Consider the following 19,389-nt stretch of genomic DNA (forward strand, 5'->3'; position numbering starts at 1 on the left):
AACCTTTCACCAAACAGTCGACCTCTGAAATATGGAAGATATGTGAGAGACTTATTTGAGGTTGCATCCGCTTTCCATTCACGTAACCAGAGAATGCGTCCAATAGTGACGGAATGTGAATGCTACCGCTGCGCATCTTTCTAAATCAAGAGCCGCATGGATTAGGAAATCTGCCACAATTGCTATTTGAACTGCTTGTTGAGACAGTTCAGGGGCAGAAGCTTGAAAGCTAGTTTGTAAATTGTCAGCCCAAGCTATTATGGCTTTAGATGCCCAAACCGAAGCGATCTCGGGAGCTTGCCAAACTTTCTACCTGCCGATCTGCTGCATCCCTGAGGGTTGAGCTATCTGGCGGAGAAAGAAGTGTCTGTGCTGCCAGCCTGGATACTGGAGGGTCCACTGCTGGGGGTTTGTCCATTCCTTGAAAGTTTCCTGAGGAAAGGGGTATCTGATTCCCACAAGCTAGCGAGTGGCGAGCTTCTTGTTAGGCTGTAGAAATTGAACTTAGCCGGTTTTGGAGGTCCCTGAAATGAAATTGTTTCTTGAGTGTGTCGGATCAGAAATGTTCAGTACCCAATGTATGGACGAGATTATGTCCTCCGGTAGCGCCGCATTGCTAGTTGGAGATGGCGTTAGAGATTCGTCAGTCTACTTATCTGAGTCGGAGTCACAAATGCCTTGTGACTCCTGTGTGTCACTGATGTGTCTGCTAGGCGAGTCAGGATATTTCTCTGGCCGGTGAGTGGAAAGGAGAAATATAGTCCCTGTTCCTATTAGGGGACTGTCTAGAAGATCTGGGACTACGGTCTCTGTCTCTGGACATGGATGACCGTGTACTGTGTGAAGACGCAGAACAGCGTGATTGGGTACGCTTGGGTCCTAAGTCTGACCTGGACGTGCCTGGGCCAGAGTGTGGATGGGAGAGACCTTCTGTTTGTGCATGCTTCATAGAAGAAATATGACTTAGCATAGCCTGAAGCAGTTGGATTTTATAGACTGTGACATAGATTGTGACAGTTGAGTGACAGATTCTGGCGTGGCAACATGATATAGTAGGGGCTGCTTGGGACTCTGGCACAGTAGCCTGTATGCAATCCTTACAATACGGATACGTGCTACCGCTGGGGAGAGCAATGTTACAGGCTGTAGGCAAGTGTAGAAGCTGTCCTGCCTGGTTTCGTAGGCTTTGAGCCCAGCATAGTGCACCTCGAGTGGCTATGCCGAGGGGCTGTCTGTGCAGAGGATGCAGTATATGCAGAGTTTCACAGCTGAGGTAAACACAGGCTGTGCACTTACCCCACCCTTAGTGTGCCCCTGTGAGCGCTGATTAAACCTGGTCCTGTGCCTCCCCGGAGAGCTGGCAGGTCTCGTTCTGCGTGCAGCTAAGATGGCCGCCGACAGTGTGAAGGAGAAGGGGGCGGGGCGCTGAAAGGGCGCGTGCATCCATAGGGATGCGCGCCCTGCAGTTCGGCTCCGCCCTCTGTATGAAGCCTGATAGTGTCAAAAGCATCTCCGGGGGGCGTAGTGGGCGGCCTAAATTTAAGATAGTGCCCGAAAAGGGCTCCAGGATAGCGCGGTGGACCGGGGGGAGGTCGGATAAGCACCGGACCCCCCCCCCCCGGTTCCATAGGCAACATGGCGGTGGGGAGATCGATAAAGGGGGGGGGGGCGACTCTGAGGAGGACCCCCTTTTTACATAATAAAGTTGTCGCTGGGGCAGACACTGTGAGGGCCTGCACCACTTGAGCCATGGATGCCTGCACCTTCCCCGGCTTGTACTGGAGCCTCCAGTGAAAACTGTGGTTCCTGTATGTGCTGCTGGATGACGGCTGCTATGTGCTGCTGGAGGGGTCTGAAGCTGCAGCTCACCGAAGCCTACCTGACGGTGTCTCAACCTAATACCCCCCGAAGGGGGATTAGGGAGGGTGCCGCTGTCACCTTCAGGGGCTTTATCCAACCTCAGCTTCTGACCAAGTCGTGGAGAAATGGAGAAGGAGGGGGTTCTCAACCTCGTACCAGACCCTACGGGCCCGGCGAGGGAGCAGTATGGTGGCAGCGCCATCTCCACTTCAACCGTGCCCCACAGACGGGGGCAAAGGAAGGAGCCATACCGGGGGTCTTTGAAAAGAGACCCTCTTTTCTTCATCTGTGATCCTGTGCTTGAAGCGAGGAACGAGTGAAGATGAAACGGTGTGCCTCCTACTGACACTAAGCTAAAACTGAAGATGGCTGACGCCGTCCAGGGGTGTATACTGCATGGGAGGAGCCAATGTTAATCTTTTTCAGATTAAGCATAGTGTCGCCTCCTAGTGGACAGCAGCATAACCCATGGTCCTGTGTCCCCCAATGAGGCGACAGAGTAAATAGATTTTCCTTCTGCAGAACATCTCAAGCACAGAACATCTCTGGAAGTATGATCAATTAGCTTTACAGTTTTTGTACCAATTTTCAGTCATTTTACATTTTTATGATCATATATTGCTCTGCATATAAATTAGATCCTAGTAGATAACATACTCGGGATACTTGTAAAGAATTAAACATACATCTGACGAGTGCACACATATCACAAATATACAGTAGCAGCCCAACATTTTTTTTTTTTTTTTAAAGTGTGATTACTTCTGTCTGGTTGTTGTGAGGCCATTTCCCTTGTGATGAATGAAAGTCCATGAAGTTGTCATCATGCAAGACCTTAATTTTAACCATAATGATTTTGAATACAGGTATGGTCATTTAGTTAAAGAAAACTGACGGCCAAAAGTTTTGCATTTATTGATCACAACATAGAGAGTAGTTCATTATTTACAATGCCATAACTTAGTATTTTGTAGCATAACCTCTTGCTTTAATTTCTTCACCACACTGAGGGGGCATTGAAGCCACTGGGGTATTCAAGACATCTTGAGGGATCTTGCTCCATTTCATTTGTAGATCTGCAAACAATTCATCTTTATTATTATGGGTATGGGCACCAACTAGTCTCCCTAACTCATCCCAAAGGCGCTCTATAGGGTGTAAATCAGGTGATTGGCTCGGCCATTACAACAGTCGAACATTTATTCTTTGCTAACCAATTTTTGACTAAATTGGATGTGTGCTTAGGATCATTGTCTTGCTGGAATTTTCTCCCCTGTCTACTTTTGTTTTACCATGTGGCAGCATTACATTCTCCAGTATATCCTTGTACATGGTAGCATTCATATTTCCATCAATTCTATACAGAGGGCCAACGGCAGATGCAGAAAAGCAGCCGCAAACCATGACATGGCCACCACTATGTTTCACTGTAGGTGTTTGGTACCTTACATCATTACATTTTCCAATTGGGCAGTATATATAGTGCTTGCAATCACTATAAAAGAGATTGAACTTGGATTCATCCAACCACAACACCTTAGACCAATCTATCTCTTTCCATCGGCTGTGTTCTTTGTCAAACTCAAGTAGGACCTTTCGGTTCTTTGCGGAGATGAAAGGCTTCTTGACTGGAACTCGTGCATTCAGCCCTACTGCTCTTAGCTGTCACACCACAGTTTGGCGACTCACTTTGACCTCATATTCTTTGTTCATTTCATGTGAAGTCTGTACAACACTTTTAAGAACATCAGATGCTGACTTTTTCTTAATAATGTGATCAACTCTGGAGGAAGTTTTCCATGGTTGCCCACCCTAGGTTTGTCAGCTGTTCCATAACCTTCTTTTTCTTTCTTTAATATACGTGACACTTGGCTCTGAGAGAAGCTGAATGCTATAGCTACCTCTTTTTGGCTTTTGCCTGACTTCACTCTCAGAATAATAAGCTTCCTGAAGTCTGGTGATAAATTTGGCTTAGTCTTTGCCATGTTATAACTTAAAAACACAGACATAAAAACATAGGCAAAATTCGACTACCCATGACAAAATATGCAAAACATTTGGCCCAGAAAATGTTGAAAACTAACACATGAAGGGATAAAACAATGACAAACACAATTGTCTTTATAGCTGACAACCATTTGCTTCCGGTTTACTAAAATCACCAGGAAAATGGCATCACAACAACCAGACAGAAGTAATCACACTTTTATATATAAACAAAAAAAAAAAAACAAAAAAAACAAAAAAAAAAAAAAAAAAAAAAGCAAAACTTTTGGTTTCTGCTGTATCTGTCAGTGAAATCCATGGCTCTTCACCTTCCGGTTTTCTATATTTTTGGCTGTGGAAATAAACTCTAACATAGCATCAATCACCCTAATCACCGCTGCTCTCTGAAACAGACTATCCCTATGTTATCGCTCATATTCTTACATGCAGCATTTTCGATAAGTTATTAGATATTTGCTGAATAAATCAACATAAGGGAAAAGTTAACTCAAAACTGTGCAACACTTAAAAGGCTTGTGCCACCATTTTCTCCAGCGTCCCCCCTTCCTGCTTGCTGGGGGGGCTGGTGTGATTTTGCGTCACCGGCAATTTGGACCAATGGCATGGTTGTGCTGTGCACCCCAAGTATGTGATCTCAATGTTTGCACGGGGCAGCTTTGCCTGTGCACCAGCAGAGGACCACAGCGGCCCCAACACTGGCCGGATCGGGAGCCAAGTGTGTGATCACAGCCAGTTTCAGTGCAGTGCTTACAAGCTCAGGAGAAAAGAGCACTGTGCATGTCCAGCCATCAGTGCTAGGCCGCAGCGATGGCCGGTGACCTAGGCAATGAGCAGTACATTTTAATAAACCGTAAACTGGAAAGTTCTGTGTTTCACAAGTACCATCAGTACAGTGGCTCGGTGGTTAGCTCTGTTGCTTTGCAGCGCTGGGGTCCTGGGTTCAAATCCCAAGGACAACATCAGCAAGGAGCTTATGTTCGCGCATTGTTTTTATGGGTTTCCTCTCACACTCCAAGGACATACTCCTAAAAATTTAGGTTGTGAGCCCCAATGGGGACAGCGATGATGTCGATAAAGCACTGTGGAATATGATGGTGATGTATAAGCACAGCATAATAAATAATAATTCTGCCCATCAATGAAGATAGGAATAACCCTTTAAAAGGGGTATTCTCATCAGGAATGTGGAGTCGGTAAACCAAACCTCCCACTCGGACTCCTAATTTCCCTCGCTCAGACTCCCTCATACATGGCTCATGTTTAAGTGATACATTTGCTGTAGTAAAATGGTAACATCAGGCTTATCATCACCATTATGATACAATAATGAAGCTATTTAGATATATTTTATGTTATATTTATTGGAATACAACTTTAGAAGACAAAAAACGTTAATAAATTGTAAATGTGCAATACACTATGCAGTAAGTGTGGGGGGGGGGGGCAGTTTTCAACAAATGTACTTAATATTTGTGCAGTCTATGAATTTGTTCTGAGAAATGTATCGCCTCCATCAGATCCTCCTTCATAGATGACCTCAAATCTGACCTAATTATTTTAAGGCTAGAGAACAACCTCTCTACACTAACTTGGGCTGGTGCAAAGCAGTAACCACATGGGTAACATCTCGAACAATTTCAGGGTATAAAAGGAATTTCCTTATAAATATTCAGCACATACCGGATGGCAAAACTGTACCCAGTTTATTATATACTAGATGGTGGCCTGATTCTAACGCATCGGGTATTCTAGAATAGGTATGACGCCGACCGGGCGCAATCAGCAGAGCGGTATTTAAATTTGGCGCCAAAATCGCTGATTGGTCTAGGCGGGCAACCGTGACCAATTAGCAAAGCGGTGTTAAAATTTGGCGCCAATAATGCTGATTGGTTGCGGCCGCGACCAATCAGCAGAGCGGGGTTTAAATTTGCCGGCCATCTCGCTTATTGGTCGCGGTGGCCGGCCGTGACCAATCAGCGAGATGGGCGGCAAATGTAAACGCCGCTCTGCTGATTAATCGCGGCCGGCCACCGCGACCAATCAGCGTCGTATTAGTGTGGGCCCGGGAGCGGCGCTGCCTGTGCGGTTCCTTCTGCTGCGAGAAGCCGGGAGATGAGCGGCTGCTCGCAGCAGAAGCATCCCGACCAGCGGCGCCGCTCCCCGGTCCTCCGTTCACACTTGCTGTCAGGAGATCAGTGGGCCAAGCCGCTGATCTTCTGACGTTAGCCACATGGAGGTCAGCAGCGCCGGTCGGGGTAGTTGTGCTGCTAGCGCCGCTCATCTCCGTCCGCCAAATGAGCCGCTAACGGCCGCCATCTTTTTTCAGAAATCCCGCGGCGCTGAGACAGACAGACAGAGACAGACAGACGGGATAAGACAATTATATAGTAGATTTTAGGAGCTGGACCATTTTATACCGACTCCACCACACCAATTCCCATCTCTAAGATCCAATCCCAATATGTAGTAGGTGCAATAATAATATTAGCAAATGCCTCCAATTAGAAATGTAGTATAGTTCATCTGATTTGCTGATGTACAGGGAATTTCAGCTGCTTAGGTATCCATGGTTACAACCACTAACCGCTAACTGTCACTATTAGCTGTTGTAACTATGGATACCTAAATTACTGCAATGCGCTGCACATGGAGTAAGCGACAGCGAATCAAAATAACTATACTACAATTCTAATCTGAGGTATTTGCTGATATTAATATTACATCCACTACATATTGGGATAGGATTTTGGGAGATCGGAATACCCCTTTAAAGGTTTTTACAGCTTAGACAGCTGACTATTTATGCACACACTGCTAGGCCAGCCATGGAGGTATTTAGTAGGGAAAGAGAAATACGCTGCTGTGAAACTCATCTTCCTGGAGAACAAAGGATCAGGCATATTGACATTTAACATGCGTGGCCATTCTCATAGAATGGTAGAGTTGGAAGGGACCTCCTGGGTCATCTGGTCCAACCCCCTGCTCAAAGCAGGATTCACTAAATCATCTCAGACAGATGTCTGTCCAGCCTCTGTTTGAAGACGTCCATTGAAGGGGAACTCACCACCTCTCGTGGCAGCCTGTTCCACTCATTAATCACCCTAACTGTGATATATTGAATATCTGGGCCTTTTTGAACAATGAGTATAACTGTATATGTTTTCTTATTAGAACCCTTATTGTAGTACCATATGGAAAACAACAAACAGCTCATCCAAACTGCGAAAAATTTTAATAAAGGAATACCTTGTAATGACGTGCAGGAACTCGGGAGTGAGCACCGCCTGCTGTGACCTCTCCGGATACTGGTAGACCGATATCAGCTCTACAGCGCTGACGAGAGTGTACAGGTAGCCAGTATGCGGCATGGAGAAGAAGCAAAAAAGGCTCAAAACTTCCTTCCGAGAAACTGTGTTTCTGGCTTCAGTAGGAAGAACATGGTTTTCTAAAAGGAAAAAAGGTGAAACTGAAATTCTTGGCAACTCAGAGCTGTCCGATTCACAAACCACCATAGATCAGAAATCATACTACAGGACTACCCGGGTATTATTTATATGACATAACCTATTGTTTATGAAATAGGTTTTTTTCTTTATGACCACAGAGGGTGACAAATACTAGTCCTACTAAGTTAAGTGTAACACCAACTTAGATTGACAGTGGCATTTTTTATATACTTAATTTTTAAAATCTGCTGCCACCAATAAGGTCATAAAGAACCAATGTGGGAGGGGTAGGGAAATTTAAAAATTGAAACATCTTTATTTTCATCTTATTTCCCTTGTAACTTGGGCTGGTATATTAGCCCGAGTTACAGGGGAAATGCTGCCTGCATTTGTCTCCTGTCCTCCTCTCACAGCAGCTCCAGCTTCTCCTCTATACACAGCCACACTGTGCATGGCATGGAGGAGGAAGCTTCGCCAGCCTTTCCTATTACTGCACACTCAGCGCTTGTTTAGCTCCGTGTATACAGCGATAAAGAACACAGAGTAATAAACCGTATTTGCCTTCTCTGTGGGTCTCTGATAGATGGATTCTCACTTCCACAACTACACTATTTCCTTTAGCTGAGCTCTTATGCAGTGATGTTTTAGAACGTAACGGCAGAGTAGGAGCCAAATGTTCGAAGTCTATGGGCGGTCCTGAAGCAGTTAAAAAAAACAACCACATACGACCATACTGGGTGAGTAAAAGTTGTAACTCTTCGTGAAAATAGTGATCTATGCAGATATTTAACCCCTTCAAGACGGCGATTTTCCAGTTTTTTGGGGGGTTTTTTTGCTCTTTTGTGTTTCTCCCCTCCCCTGCTTCCAAAGAGTAATAACTTTTTTTTTTTTACTTTTCCGTCAACAGATGTATAATGGCTTATTTTTTTATGGGATGAATTGTAATTTTGACTGATACAATTAATTGTACCACATAATATACTGGAAAACGGGAAAAAATCCCAGCTCCAGCCAAAGGGTTATCATTTAACTTCATTGCAGAGGATTTGCCGCTTTGAATGATAAAAACCATTTCTGGTCTCTACGACAATAGATTATATAAAATAATAGGTTATATAAAAAGGACATGGTGTTAAGATGGATAATGAGGTAGTCCTTGATTAGGACAAAAAAAAAAAAAAAAGGTAGTACTCTTCTAAAACTTTCTCCAGTATGATCATCCCCACGTTCGTGAATTAGGATGAGATACAACAGTGAACAATTGGCTGGTAGTATGGATGGGCAGTGGTGACAGACACAAAGTACGTTAGTCCGGGGCTCTGGTCCTTAAGGTTTTAGGAGCCTGAAATCCCTGAATGTAATAGACATTTGAGATCATGCATTTCCCAGCAGAGTATTTTTGTACCTGTCCTATATAGAGGTAGCAGCTGTAGAGAATGCAATCTTGTACTTTCCACATTGAAGCCATCAGTGAAGTCTGGAGCAAATCTCCTAAATAACGACAAAGCGTAACATTAGAAATACACACACATACATACATGCATGTATCATCGCACCCTCAAATTGTATATGCTGGACCACAATCACAGATTCATTGTTTATAAAGGGAAGAAGAGTATAGTATGTTATATAAAAACTACAATACCAGACAGGCTATTTAGTGACATTTAGCTGTGGGCAATCAGATATCCATTTTATTACCTGTACAGCATGTACTTCACACGGCAATGACTGGGGGCATCTAGACCTGTTGACTCCGGTGTCACCACTATGTTACAAGATTCGCAGTCTTCTCCAATAAGTTCCACAGGCCTCTGACACACGACAAAGTCCTCGCACTCCAACGGGTGGGACGCTGTCACAATCATACTAGTCTTACCATCTGGGAAAAGGAAGTAGATATCAAGCACCTGTTAGATGACATTACTAAAGTTTGCTACTGATTGTGTACTTTTGAGTTATTTGCTACTATTGCCGAGTATATACAGTATTGTGCCCATATGTGAATAACACAATAGCAGCGGTTAGTCAATGGACTTCGTACTACAACCATTTTATAATGCTATTTCAGAAGGAGATCGCAACACTAAGCATTGGACAACAATGACCAGGCTATTGCTAATAGTCTCGGGCATCAGGCACTAAACGGCAACCAATAGAGATGGGCTTAAATACTTTACTCCCTTACATGCCACAGTCATAGTGATCATGGGATCTAGGGCGACATACAGAGGGCAGTGGCTCACTCATCCTGCCCATGGGCCACACGCAATGCAATCTCAGGGAGCTCATGTTTTCCTATGGCATGGTAGATATGAACCTGATAAAGCGTCCGAGTATTCTATAATCCTATAACTGGCTACATTTACACAGTCGTGAGTGTTACCATCTGAGAGAAACAGACATTTGTTTTTTCAGGTGTGATCCGAGTCACTTCTATTTTTCACATACTTTTTTTTTCTCTTCAATGAACCAGGTAAACTATCTGAACTTTTTCTTTTTATCCACTGCCCCTTAATGTATTGGATCAAAACAGCGAAACTCAGATGTAACTCTCAAGTACAACGTTTATCAGTGTGCCATCCGTTTTACATGGATCCCCGTAGACTTTAATGACAAAACTGATGAGAATAGGACATGCCCAGAGTCTCATGGACTGGAGACATGGACCAGGTTTTACAATTGATGCATTTAGGAGTCATAGGTTAGCATTGTCCAAATAAAAAAACGGACAACTGTAGTGCATATCATATGGATGTGTGCATGCAGCCTTAGCCATGCCAGGTGTATAGCAGTGGCTTCTTCCTGTCTCCATTGAGAATCAAACGTGCATGTGTTTGAAGGTGGGGGATCGGGAGGAATAGCTAGGAATAGCTAACAGATGCAAGCTTTCTACTGACAGACATCTGATAAATATGGCCAGCTTCAGCAAAGGATAGTCAGGGATTGTTTTTAAAACACATCAAAGAAAGCCAACAGGGTCATGAAGAAAAGAAGTAGAAAATATCCTTACATCTCACACCAAACCTTAAAGAGGTTCTCCACTACTTTTACATCGATGGCATATAGTTAGGATAGAACAATGTATGACCTGCCAGGGTCCGACACCCAGCACCGATATCACTTGATCGGTGAGGGTGCAGTATAGGACACCAGCCAATCAGACATTGATGACCTATCCTAAGGATACGCCATCAATGTAAAAGTAGTGGACAACCTCTTTAAAGTGTTCTTCACAAGATCACAATGTAGTCTTAATAATGTACACATTTATTTGTGCCAATATATCCCATTTTATTTACCCTCCAGTTCCCAGTGGAACCATCCAGTAGTAATTCCAGTTCATGGTTAATCATGCGCAGTGCAGCCTCTCTCAGCGGGCATCCTGTCAGAATAGCTCTGCTCTGGGACATGTTTAAAACAGAATTTCTTCAGCGAGAGGATGATTTCATATATTGCATGATTGGGCTCTATATAGACATGCCAAGATTAGTTCAGCTGTGTTTGTTGCCTGCTGCTGAGAGTTCAGTGATGTGAAACAGCAAACGGCATTCTATAGATGCATATGACGAAGGATTATCTTCTACCCAATGCTTCAATAGAGCAGCGTTTGCAGTTTCATATCACTGATCTGTCAAAAGCAGGCATCAAACTTTGCACTGCCATTTTGGAGGAGTGTAGAAGAGTTGAGCTCTGTGAGAACCTGCTAATGATGTAAAACCGCACTGCAGATATACTGACGTAGATGTGAGAATATAAAATCGGCCAGGCAGGGAACTGTACAGGAGCAGAGAGTGCACAGAGGCACAACGTGAATTAATGGTAACCCTAAGTCAGGAGGACAGAGGACAGGTGGGAGGGGTCTGCAGCACTGAAGAGAAGCAAGTGCAGCTGGGAAATGTAGTTTTAGGAGTTAGTATCAGACATTCAGCTATGTGAAGCTGGATGCACAAAGGAGCAGATAGAGATGAACAGGGGACAAGAAAAATTTATGGTGGGCTTAGTCTGTATAATAACATGTATTTACTGTGCTTTTTGAAAAATAATTGAAGCAACGCTCAAGAACTGCCCTAGACTCGCAATTGAAAATACCTATTAACTTCATACCTTTTTTTGGCAATGTTTCGTCATCCACGGTTTTTACAATAGCTCTGGTTTCTTTTGGGGACTCTGAGCTCACACTAAACACCAAAACTTCCAGATCATTTGTGATGCCAATATGCCAAGAACAGAAGCTCAGCTGACTGGGTACAATGCCATTTATGTGTAAAACCAAGGATCGCTCAAAATCCAGCACGGTTGTATCACGTGTGGCAATGTACTTCAGACTGAAGACCATTAGTTTATTTTTGCAGCCGACCAGAAGATCTCCTCGCACAGGACAACAGGAGAGGCACAGCGGGATTTCAGAGAGAGGAATCTCTATGATTTCCATCTGGTCCTTTGATATTCCACTTTGTAGAGATTCTTCTTGGAGGCCAACCATCCGTACACTGATCCGGTTGCCTGTAGTCTGACATCTCCAGTTCACATAGGCTCTCAGGGAGAAAATATTGTTCTTCTCTTCAATGGTAACCAGATAGTCTCCTAGGAATGAGGACAAGCTTTATTAGATCACATGCAACCAAAACTGGAAGACACAAGTTTTGAATGGATAGTGGTTTGGGCTGCAGGCATGACTGTATGATTGCTGGGATCACTATATGATGGAGCCCGAGGTTCTTTTTCCACTGTGTTTTTGACCCCTTTGTAACGCATATGCTGAGAAAGCTCCCCACGTATGTGGAAGCCTGCGACAAAGTCACTTATGGGATGTTTCTATGGCTGCACGGACAAGCCCTTTACATCTATAGCATTTTATTTAGTTGCACATTTTCACGCTTTTCAATGTGGTGGGTAAAATCCATTGTAAATACTAATAAAACATTTGCAGATTATGGATCCGGCTTAAAGGGAACCTGTCGCCAGGTTTTCCCCATATAAAAGTACCGCCACCACCATTAGATCCAATCCAGTCTGCAGATCCCAAAAAAGAGCTTTTATTATAATTACAGATGGGGCGGCCTGGTCAGATGGGCAACTCTAATTCTACTAAGGAGGATTAGAAAATATTACACAGGATGATAGGGACAGACATCAATCAAACAGTGGCATGTAAAAAGTTTGGGCATCCTTGATAATGATCCTAAACACATGTCAAAATCCACAAAAGACGACCTCAAAAGGCACAAGCTGAAGGTTTTACAATGGCCCTCACAGTCCCCTGATCTGAACATCATTGAAAATCTGTGGCTAGACCTCAAAATAGCAGTGAATGCAAGACGACCCAGGAATCTCACAGAACTGGAAGAATTTCCCAAGGAAAAATGGATGAAAATCACTCAAACAAGAATTGAAAGACTCTCGGCTGGCTACAAAAATCGTTTACAAGCTGTGATACTTTCAGTATGGGGTGCTACTAGGTACTAACCAGGCAGAGTGCCCAAACTTTTGTATCGGCCCATTTTCCTTTTAGTAATTTTTAAAATGTAAAAGACAATGTATTTTTTTGCCTAAAATACAAAGGAGATGAGTTATCTTTAACTTTAGGCCTTTTAGAGATCATTTCATCTTCAACTTGCTTAACCGTTTACAATAGGAGTAATTTTGACCAGGGGTGCCCAAACTTTTACATGCCACTGCACTTATTGATCTAATATTAGAAATGGTGCACAGCTCCATGTCTCCTCCTCTGTGGCCAATGGAAGAGCACAGCTAATGATATCTGTTCAGGGGTGAGCATGAAGGAAACAGGGGCTTATGGCAAATGTAGTTCACAGTGGTCACGTGTGGCACTGAAGGACCAGCCACTGAGCAAAGAGTCACAAATATGGAGGAACAGGAGCTGGAAAACGATGTAAGATTATCCAGTGGGGGTTTGAAGGCAACAATACGTTACTTTAAAGTGCTCATTAGGTTACAGAGAAATAAAAAAAAGAAATTCTAGGATAATCCTGTTAACTGTTATTCACTCTGGACAATCTACAAGTGGGTGTTTGGGTAAGAGCAGGAGCTGCTGGTTTTCATTAGATTGGTGTCCGATATCGCGGTAAGCTCACCTGAACTCCAATCCCTGCAGTTTAATCATTTACATGCTGCTGCCAATCTCTGACTGTGGAAGATAAATAACAATGGCTCCCAGACATTCGGGATTCCCCCAATGGGTTACCATGAGAGGCGGGGGCCTTCTGCTGCCACCTTGGTACTCCGGAGAAGCCCAGCTGTAGAGTGGGCTTCATAGGAGACAGTGATCAAATGTTTGACTGCAAGTTCAAGCCCCTGTGTGAACTAAAAAAAAGGGTAAAAATATATATATAAAAAAAAAAATTGCCTCACTTTTTTCCCAGTGAAAAATAAAAAAATAGTCAATCATTCCGTACAACTGTGCCCAGAAAAGCTGATCTATGAAATATAAAATTATTTAAAGGGAATCTATCAGTAGGATCCCCCCCACCTAAGCCGTCTATGTGGGCACTCAGGTCATAGGAAGCTGAATAAAGTAATATCAGATCACAGATATCAAGGTGTCTTATTCCCAATGAAAGCTATGTCTTTCTTATACTTAGATGAGCTGTTTCAGACTATGGGGTGGACACTGATCTGCATGAGCATCTGCCTACATTTTATTTTCTATAAAATGGAGAGTTACCAGTGTGAGACAAGTAACTAACATAGAACAGGAGAAATGAACTTTGTCTTTTTACAAACACATTTTTTGCAGCTCTCTGAGCTCTGCTGTATTGTAACAGTATTACAACCCTGTCTGCCTGTAAGCTGGAAGCTGAGAGGAACCTGTAGATGTGTCAGGTATAATCACACACAGCTCTGCAGTGAGATCAGGAGAGCAGAGAGCGGCCATTACACATAACACTGGTAACTCCCCCTTCATGTAAAATAATCTCTAGGGCAGAGTCTCTGCAGATCAGAATCCGGTCCATAGTCCTGAATAGCTCATTTACATATTTCAGAAACATGGATTTCTCTGGTGCTGTTTAATTGGAGCGGATGATCGATCTCTGCTCTATTAAGCCCTCAAAGACTGGTGGGGGGCCATGGCGGTCGGAAAGTTATGCCCTATCCTTTGGACTGGAGAAAACTTTCAAACTTAAGAACGCTCCTTTAAAAAACAAAAAGTTGCAAGTCATTAAAATAGTGGGAAAAGAAAAAAGATATATATATCATTAGAGAAAACAATGGTGGAAAAAATGATGGCTCTTGAAAGAAAAAAAAAAATACAAAAAGGAAAAATAATAGCAGCACCCTCAAGGGGTTATTAGGCTGTGTGCCCACGATGCATTTTTAAGCGTTTCTGCAGCGGCAAAAACGTTGCAGAAACGCTTAAAAAACGCATGGTAGAAGGCCTGCCATGTTTCCGTATGATGCGGAAATTTCCGCTGCGGATTATCATTGCGGAAAAAAACGCAGCACTACCAATTATTTTGCGGAAGCGCGGCGTTTTTGCCGCCATTGACTTGCACTGAATTGCTTGAATTCCACATCACTGCATCTGTACATATGGAATCCAAGCGTTTCAATGTGCGGATGGTACCCGGGTCTGGAGGACAGGAGACTCTCCTCCGGACCCGGGTACCATAGAACCTGTAAAAAAAAGAATAAAATAAAAAATAAATATGATACTTACCTTCTGATGGCCCCTGCTGTGCTTGTCTTCACTTGCCGGCAGATCGCGGTGGACTGAAGGACCTGCGCTGACGTCATTTAGTCATGTGACGGCAGGTCCTTCAGTGTAGTGTACCGCGAGCTGCCGGCAAGCCAGGACGGAGCGAATAAAGACTCCGGGGGCCATCAGAAGGTAAGTATAGATTTATTTTTTTATCTTTTACCATTCTTTCGGTCACACTATATAAATCCATGCTGGTTGCATGGATTTATATAGTGTGACCAAGTTGTTAAGCACTTTCCAAGTGATGCTAAAATAGCTTGGAAGGCTATGTGCCCACGATGCAGAAATGCTGCATATTTTTTCCGCTTCTCCCTGGCAGGAAAAATGCATGCGGTTTTAAAATGCGTTTTTTCCGCCAGATAGAAGCGTTTGTCAGGCGTTTTCACATGCATTTCTGCATGAGGGTTATCAAGCGCTTTTCCAAGCGATTTTAGCATCACTTGGAAAAGTGCTTGACAACTTGGTTACACTATATAAATCCATGCAACCGGCATATATAGTGTGACCAAGTAATAGTTAAAAAAAAAAAAAAAAAAAAAAAAAGAATAAAAATGGTAAAAAAAATAAAGATTGTGCTCACCTTCCGATGTCCTCCCAGTGTTTTCTCCGCTGCGTCTGGTGTCTTGGGCGGCTCGCGGTGGTGTGAAGGACCTGCGGTGACAGGTCACATGACTCAATGACGTCATGGCAGGTCCTTCACAACACCGCGACCCATACAGAAGACCAGACGGAGGGGAGAAAACACCGGGAGGACATCAGAAGGTAAGTATAATCTTTATTTTTTATTTTAAATTATTTTTTTAACAGTTTCTATGGTACCCAGATCTGGATGAGAGTCTTCTCTCCTCCAGACCTGGGTACCATCCACACATTGAACTGTGTGCTATCCGCATGTGCAGAATCAGTGATGCGGATGTCATGCTGTCCAATGCAAGTCAATGGCGGCGATTACGCTGCGTGTCCGCAAAATTAACGAACATGCTGCGGATTTTTCCGCAGCGGAAATTTCTGCAGCATGTGCACAGCACATGCGGATTATCATTGGGGACCATGGGGCACGTATTACCGAGCGTTTTCGCTGCGGAAATTCCTGACAAAAACGCTTGAAAAACATAGTGGGCACGCAGCCGAAAGCGCTTGACAAACCCACATGTGGAAACGCATGTGGAGAATGCTTCACATCCGCATGTCCCTGGCAGGAAAAACGCATGTACAATCCGCATGCCAGGGAGATGCAGAAACGCTCAGAAAAAAATCCGGATCATTTCTGCATCGTGGGCACATAGCCTTAATATCTCATAGGAACACAACTTGACAAGTCTCATAAGGGGGTGCAGAATCTTTAGGGCCAAAATATCAAAGTGTCACCGCCCCCCAGCGGCCGGCAGCGCTCTTACCCGCGTCGCTGTAGCTGATGTGCACCACTCTCCCCAGCGTGCTGAAGCTGCAGAGCGGCGCGCACTGCTCCGGGCCCACGCTGAACACTTCCACCTTACAGCCGCCGGCGCTGGTCACGAACACGCTGTCCCGGCCACAGGAGAAGAGCTCCGGCGCCTGGCGGGTGGGCACGATCCTCTGCGAGCCGAAGGGGTGGCAGTTGTACAGCTGCACCATGGTGTCAGTGCGGGGGCAGCACGAGCCTCAGCAGACCCTCATGTCCGGCTGTACAGGGGATTATTTCCGACCCTGGAGATGATGAGAGGCGTAGTCCTCCGCAGACCTGTATGGACACACAAGGACAGTGTTAGGGCTGCGCTGCCGGGAGCAGTGTCCGTGTGCCGCGGCCTCACCTGTCATTATACCGCAATACAGCACAACACAGCGTCCAACTCCCCCCTTCCTCCCAGCAGACATGTGACGCTCATTACCAGATCACATGCTCAGGGCACTGGGCGCGTCCATTACAGACGGGAGAGGGGGGTGTAGCAATGTACAAACTAATAGTAAGGCTGGACTGCGAGCAGCTGAGCGTGCAGTGCCGGCGGGTGAGGATTCAGCAGCACCACACTGCGCAGTGCCGGCTGTGTGCAGAGGGGTATAGCTCACTACACTGCGCATAGTACACACAAGTCATGTGACAGGAGCCGCTGAGGCTCAGGAGCGTCAACATCACGTGACAGGGAGGAGTCAGGGAATAATCTGCCAGATGGACCCAGCCTGGAACTGTCAGGCTGTGTGCCCACGTAGCATTTTTCAAGCGTATATGCTGCGGAATTTCCGCAGCGTAAACGCTTGAAAAACGCATGTATATCCGCACCCCATGGTCCCCAATGGGATTCCGCAAGTTCTATGCACATGCTGCGGATTTTTCCGCAGCGTTTATGCTGCGTTCAAAAATCCGCAGCATGTCATTTAATTTTGCGTTTCCGCAAGCGGAATTGCCTTTGTCCAATGTATAAAAAACGCAAGGCAATTCCGCATGTGGAAAACGCGTGATAAACGCGCGAAAAATGCGCGATAAACGCGTGCGGAATTCCGCATGCGTTTTTCCGGGAGAGGACTTGCATTTATGCAGCAGAAATTTTCTGCTTCATAAATGCAACGTGGGCACATAGCCTCAGGGTATGTGCACACGATGCAGAAATGCTCAGGATTTTTTCCTGAGCGTTTCTGCATCTCTCTGGCAGGAAAAAACGCATGCGGATTGTACATGCTTATTGTACATGCGGATTGTACATGCATTTTCCTGCCAGGGACATGCGGATGTGAAGCGGTCTTCACTTTCATTTCCACATGCGGGTTCACAAGCGCTTCCCAAGCGATTTTAGCATCACTTGGAAAGTGCTTGACAACTTCACACTATATAAATCCATGCAACCGGCATGGATTTATATAGTGTGTGAATGTTAAAAAATAAATCTATACTTTACCCTCTGATGGCCCCCGGTGTCCTGCTTCATCGGTCCCGGCTGCCGGCAGTGAAGACTTTAGGACCTTCCGACGTCAGCGTCACGTGACCCGTCACATGACTCTGACGTCAGCGAAGGTCCTTCATTCAACCGCGAAGTGCCCGGGAAGCCGGCAGGACGCAGCGCGGGACGCCGGAAGGTGAGAATATATATATTTTTTATTTTATTCTTTTTTTTTAATGGTACCTGGGTCTGGATGAGAGTCCTCTCCTCTAGACCCGGGTACCATCCGCACATTAAACCGCATGAAAAGCGCATCAACATATACAGTGATGCGGATTCCATGCGGTCTAATGCAAGTCAATGGCGGCAAAAGAGCAGCGTTTCCGCAAAATTAATTGACATGCTGCGGATTTTTGACCGCAGCGTTTACGCTGCGGAAAAATCCGCATCATGGGCACAGCACATGCGGATTTCCATTGGGGAACATTGCTTCCCTTCTACCATGCGTTTTTCATGCGTTTCCGCAACTGCAAAAACGCCGCGGAAACGCATGAAAAACGCATCGTGTGAACTCAGCCTCAGTGTAGACTCCAGACTAGTGATGAGCAGCACTAATGTCAGGGGCGGATTAAGAGAGCACCGGCCTCCCCCCCTCAGGTACCCAATGTATCGGCGGATTAAGAGAGCACTGGCCTCCCCCACCTCAGGTACCCAATGTATCGGCGGATTAAGAGAGCATCGGCCCCCCCCCCCCTCAGGTACCCAATGTATCGGCGGATTAAGAGAGCATCGGCCTCCCCCCCTCAGGTACCCAATGTATCGGCGGATTAAGAGAGCACCGGCCTCCCCCCCCCCTCAGGTACCCAATGTATCACGTGACATGTCACATGATCCCCTTTGATAGATCATGTGAGTAACACACAGCTGCTCTGGTGTAGAGCTGTAGATGGAGAACAGCAGAGATAGCGGTGCGCAAATCTTACCCTTATGTACAGCACTATAGATAATACAGCAGGGGAGGGAGATTCATTTTCCCAAGGGGCACAGAGAGATGGTGACTGTTGTGGAGGCCGCACCAATAGCCTGAAATTAATTCTACTCAATATTAATATTAACAAAATATTTTTTTTTATATTAATTGTGTGACTTAATATTGAGCAGAATTAAGTATGCTGACATCCCCTCATATACAGCATGAGCCCGCACATAGCCTCCTTATACACAGTATGAGCCCGCACATAGCCTCCTTAGACACGGCATGAGCCCGCACATAGCCTCCTTAGACACGGCATGAGCCCGCACATAGCCTCCTTAGACACGGCATGAGCCCGCACATAGCCTCCTTAGACACGGCATGAGCCCGCACATAGCCTCCTTAGACACGGCATGAGCCCGCACATAGCCTCCTTAGACACGGCATGAGCCCGCACATAGCCTCCTTAGACACGGCATGAGCCCGCACATAGCCTCCTTAGACACGGCATGAGCCCGCACATAGCCT

At 45.1% G+C, this 19,389-nt stretch overlaps 1 protein-coding gene across 3 annotated transcripts in view; it reads right to left on the reverse strand.

The window, feature by feature from the left end:
• Window positions 1–19,389, reverse strand: part of HPS3 (HPS3 biogenesis of lysosomal organelles complex 2 subunit 1) — a 69,595-nt gene that overhangs the window by 33,581 nt on the left and 16,625 nt on the right. The window contains exons 1-6 of one of the 3 annotated variants that reach the window (XM_073674643.1): window positions 16,827–17,119; window positions 16,434–16,756; window positions 11,421–11,900; window positions 9,015–9,195; window positions 8,719–8,804; window positions 7,114–7,312 (exon numbers count right to left, since the gene is read on the reverse strand). In XM_073674643.1, coding sequence (XP_073530744.1) covers window positions 7,114–7,312; window positions 8,719–8,804; window positions 9,015–9,195; window positions 11,421–11,900; window positions 16,434–16,650 — 1,163 coding nt within the window. In that variant the 5' untranslated portion in view covers window positions 16,651–16,756; window positions 16,827–17,119. Of the gene's footprint in view, window positions 1–7,113; window positions 7,313–8,718; window positions 8,805–9,014; window positions 9,196–11,420; window positions 11,901–16,433; window positions 16,757–16,826; window positions 17,120–19,389 lie in introns of those variants that run through there. The other 2 variants (XM_073674645.1, XM_073674644.1) reach the window with 2 other exon arrangements.

The sequence above is a fragment of the Phyllobates terribilis genome, unplaced genomic scaffold (assembly GCF_046119375.1).
Source record: "Phyllobates terribilis strain yellow unplaced genomic scaffold, ASM4611937v1 Scaffold_3__8_contigs__length_932513732, whole genome shotgun sequence".
NCBI classification, from domain to species: domain Eukaryota; kingdom Metazoa; phylum Chordata; class Amphibia; order Anura; family Dendrobatidae; genus Phyllobates; species Phyllobates terribilis.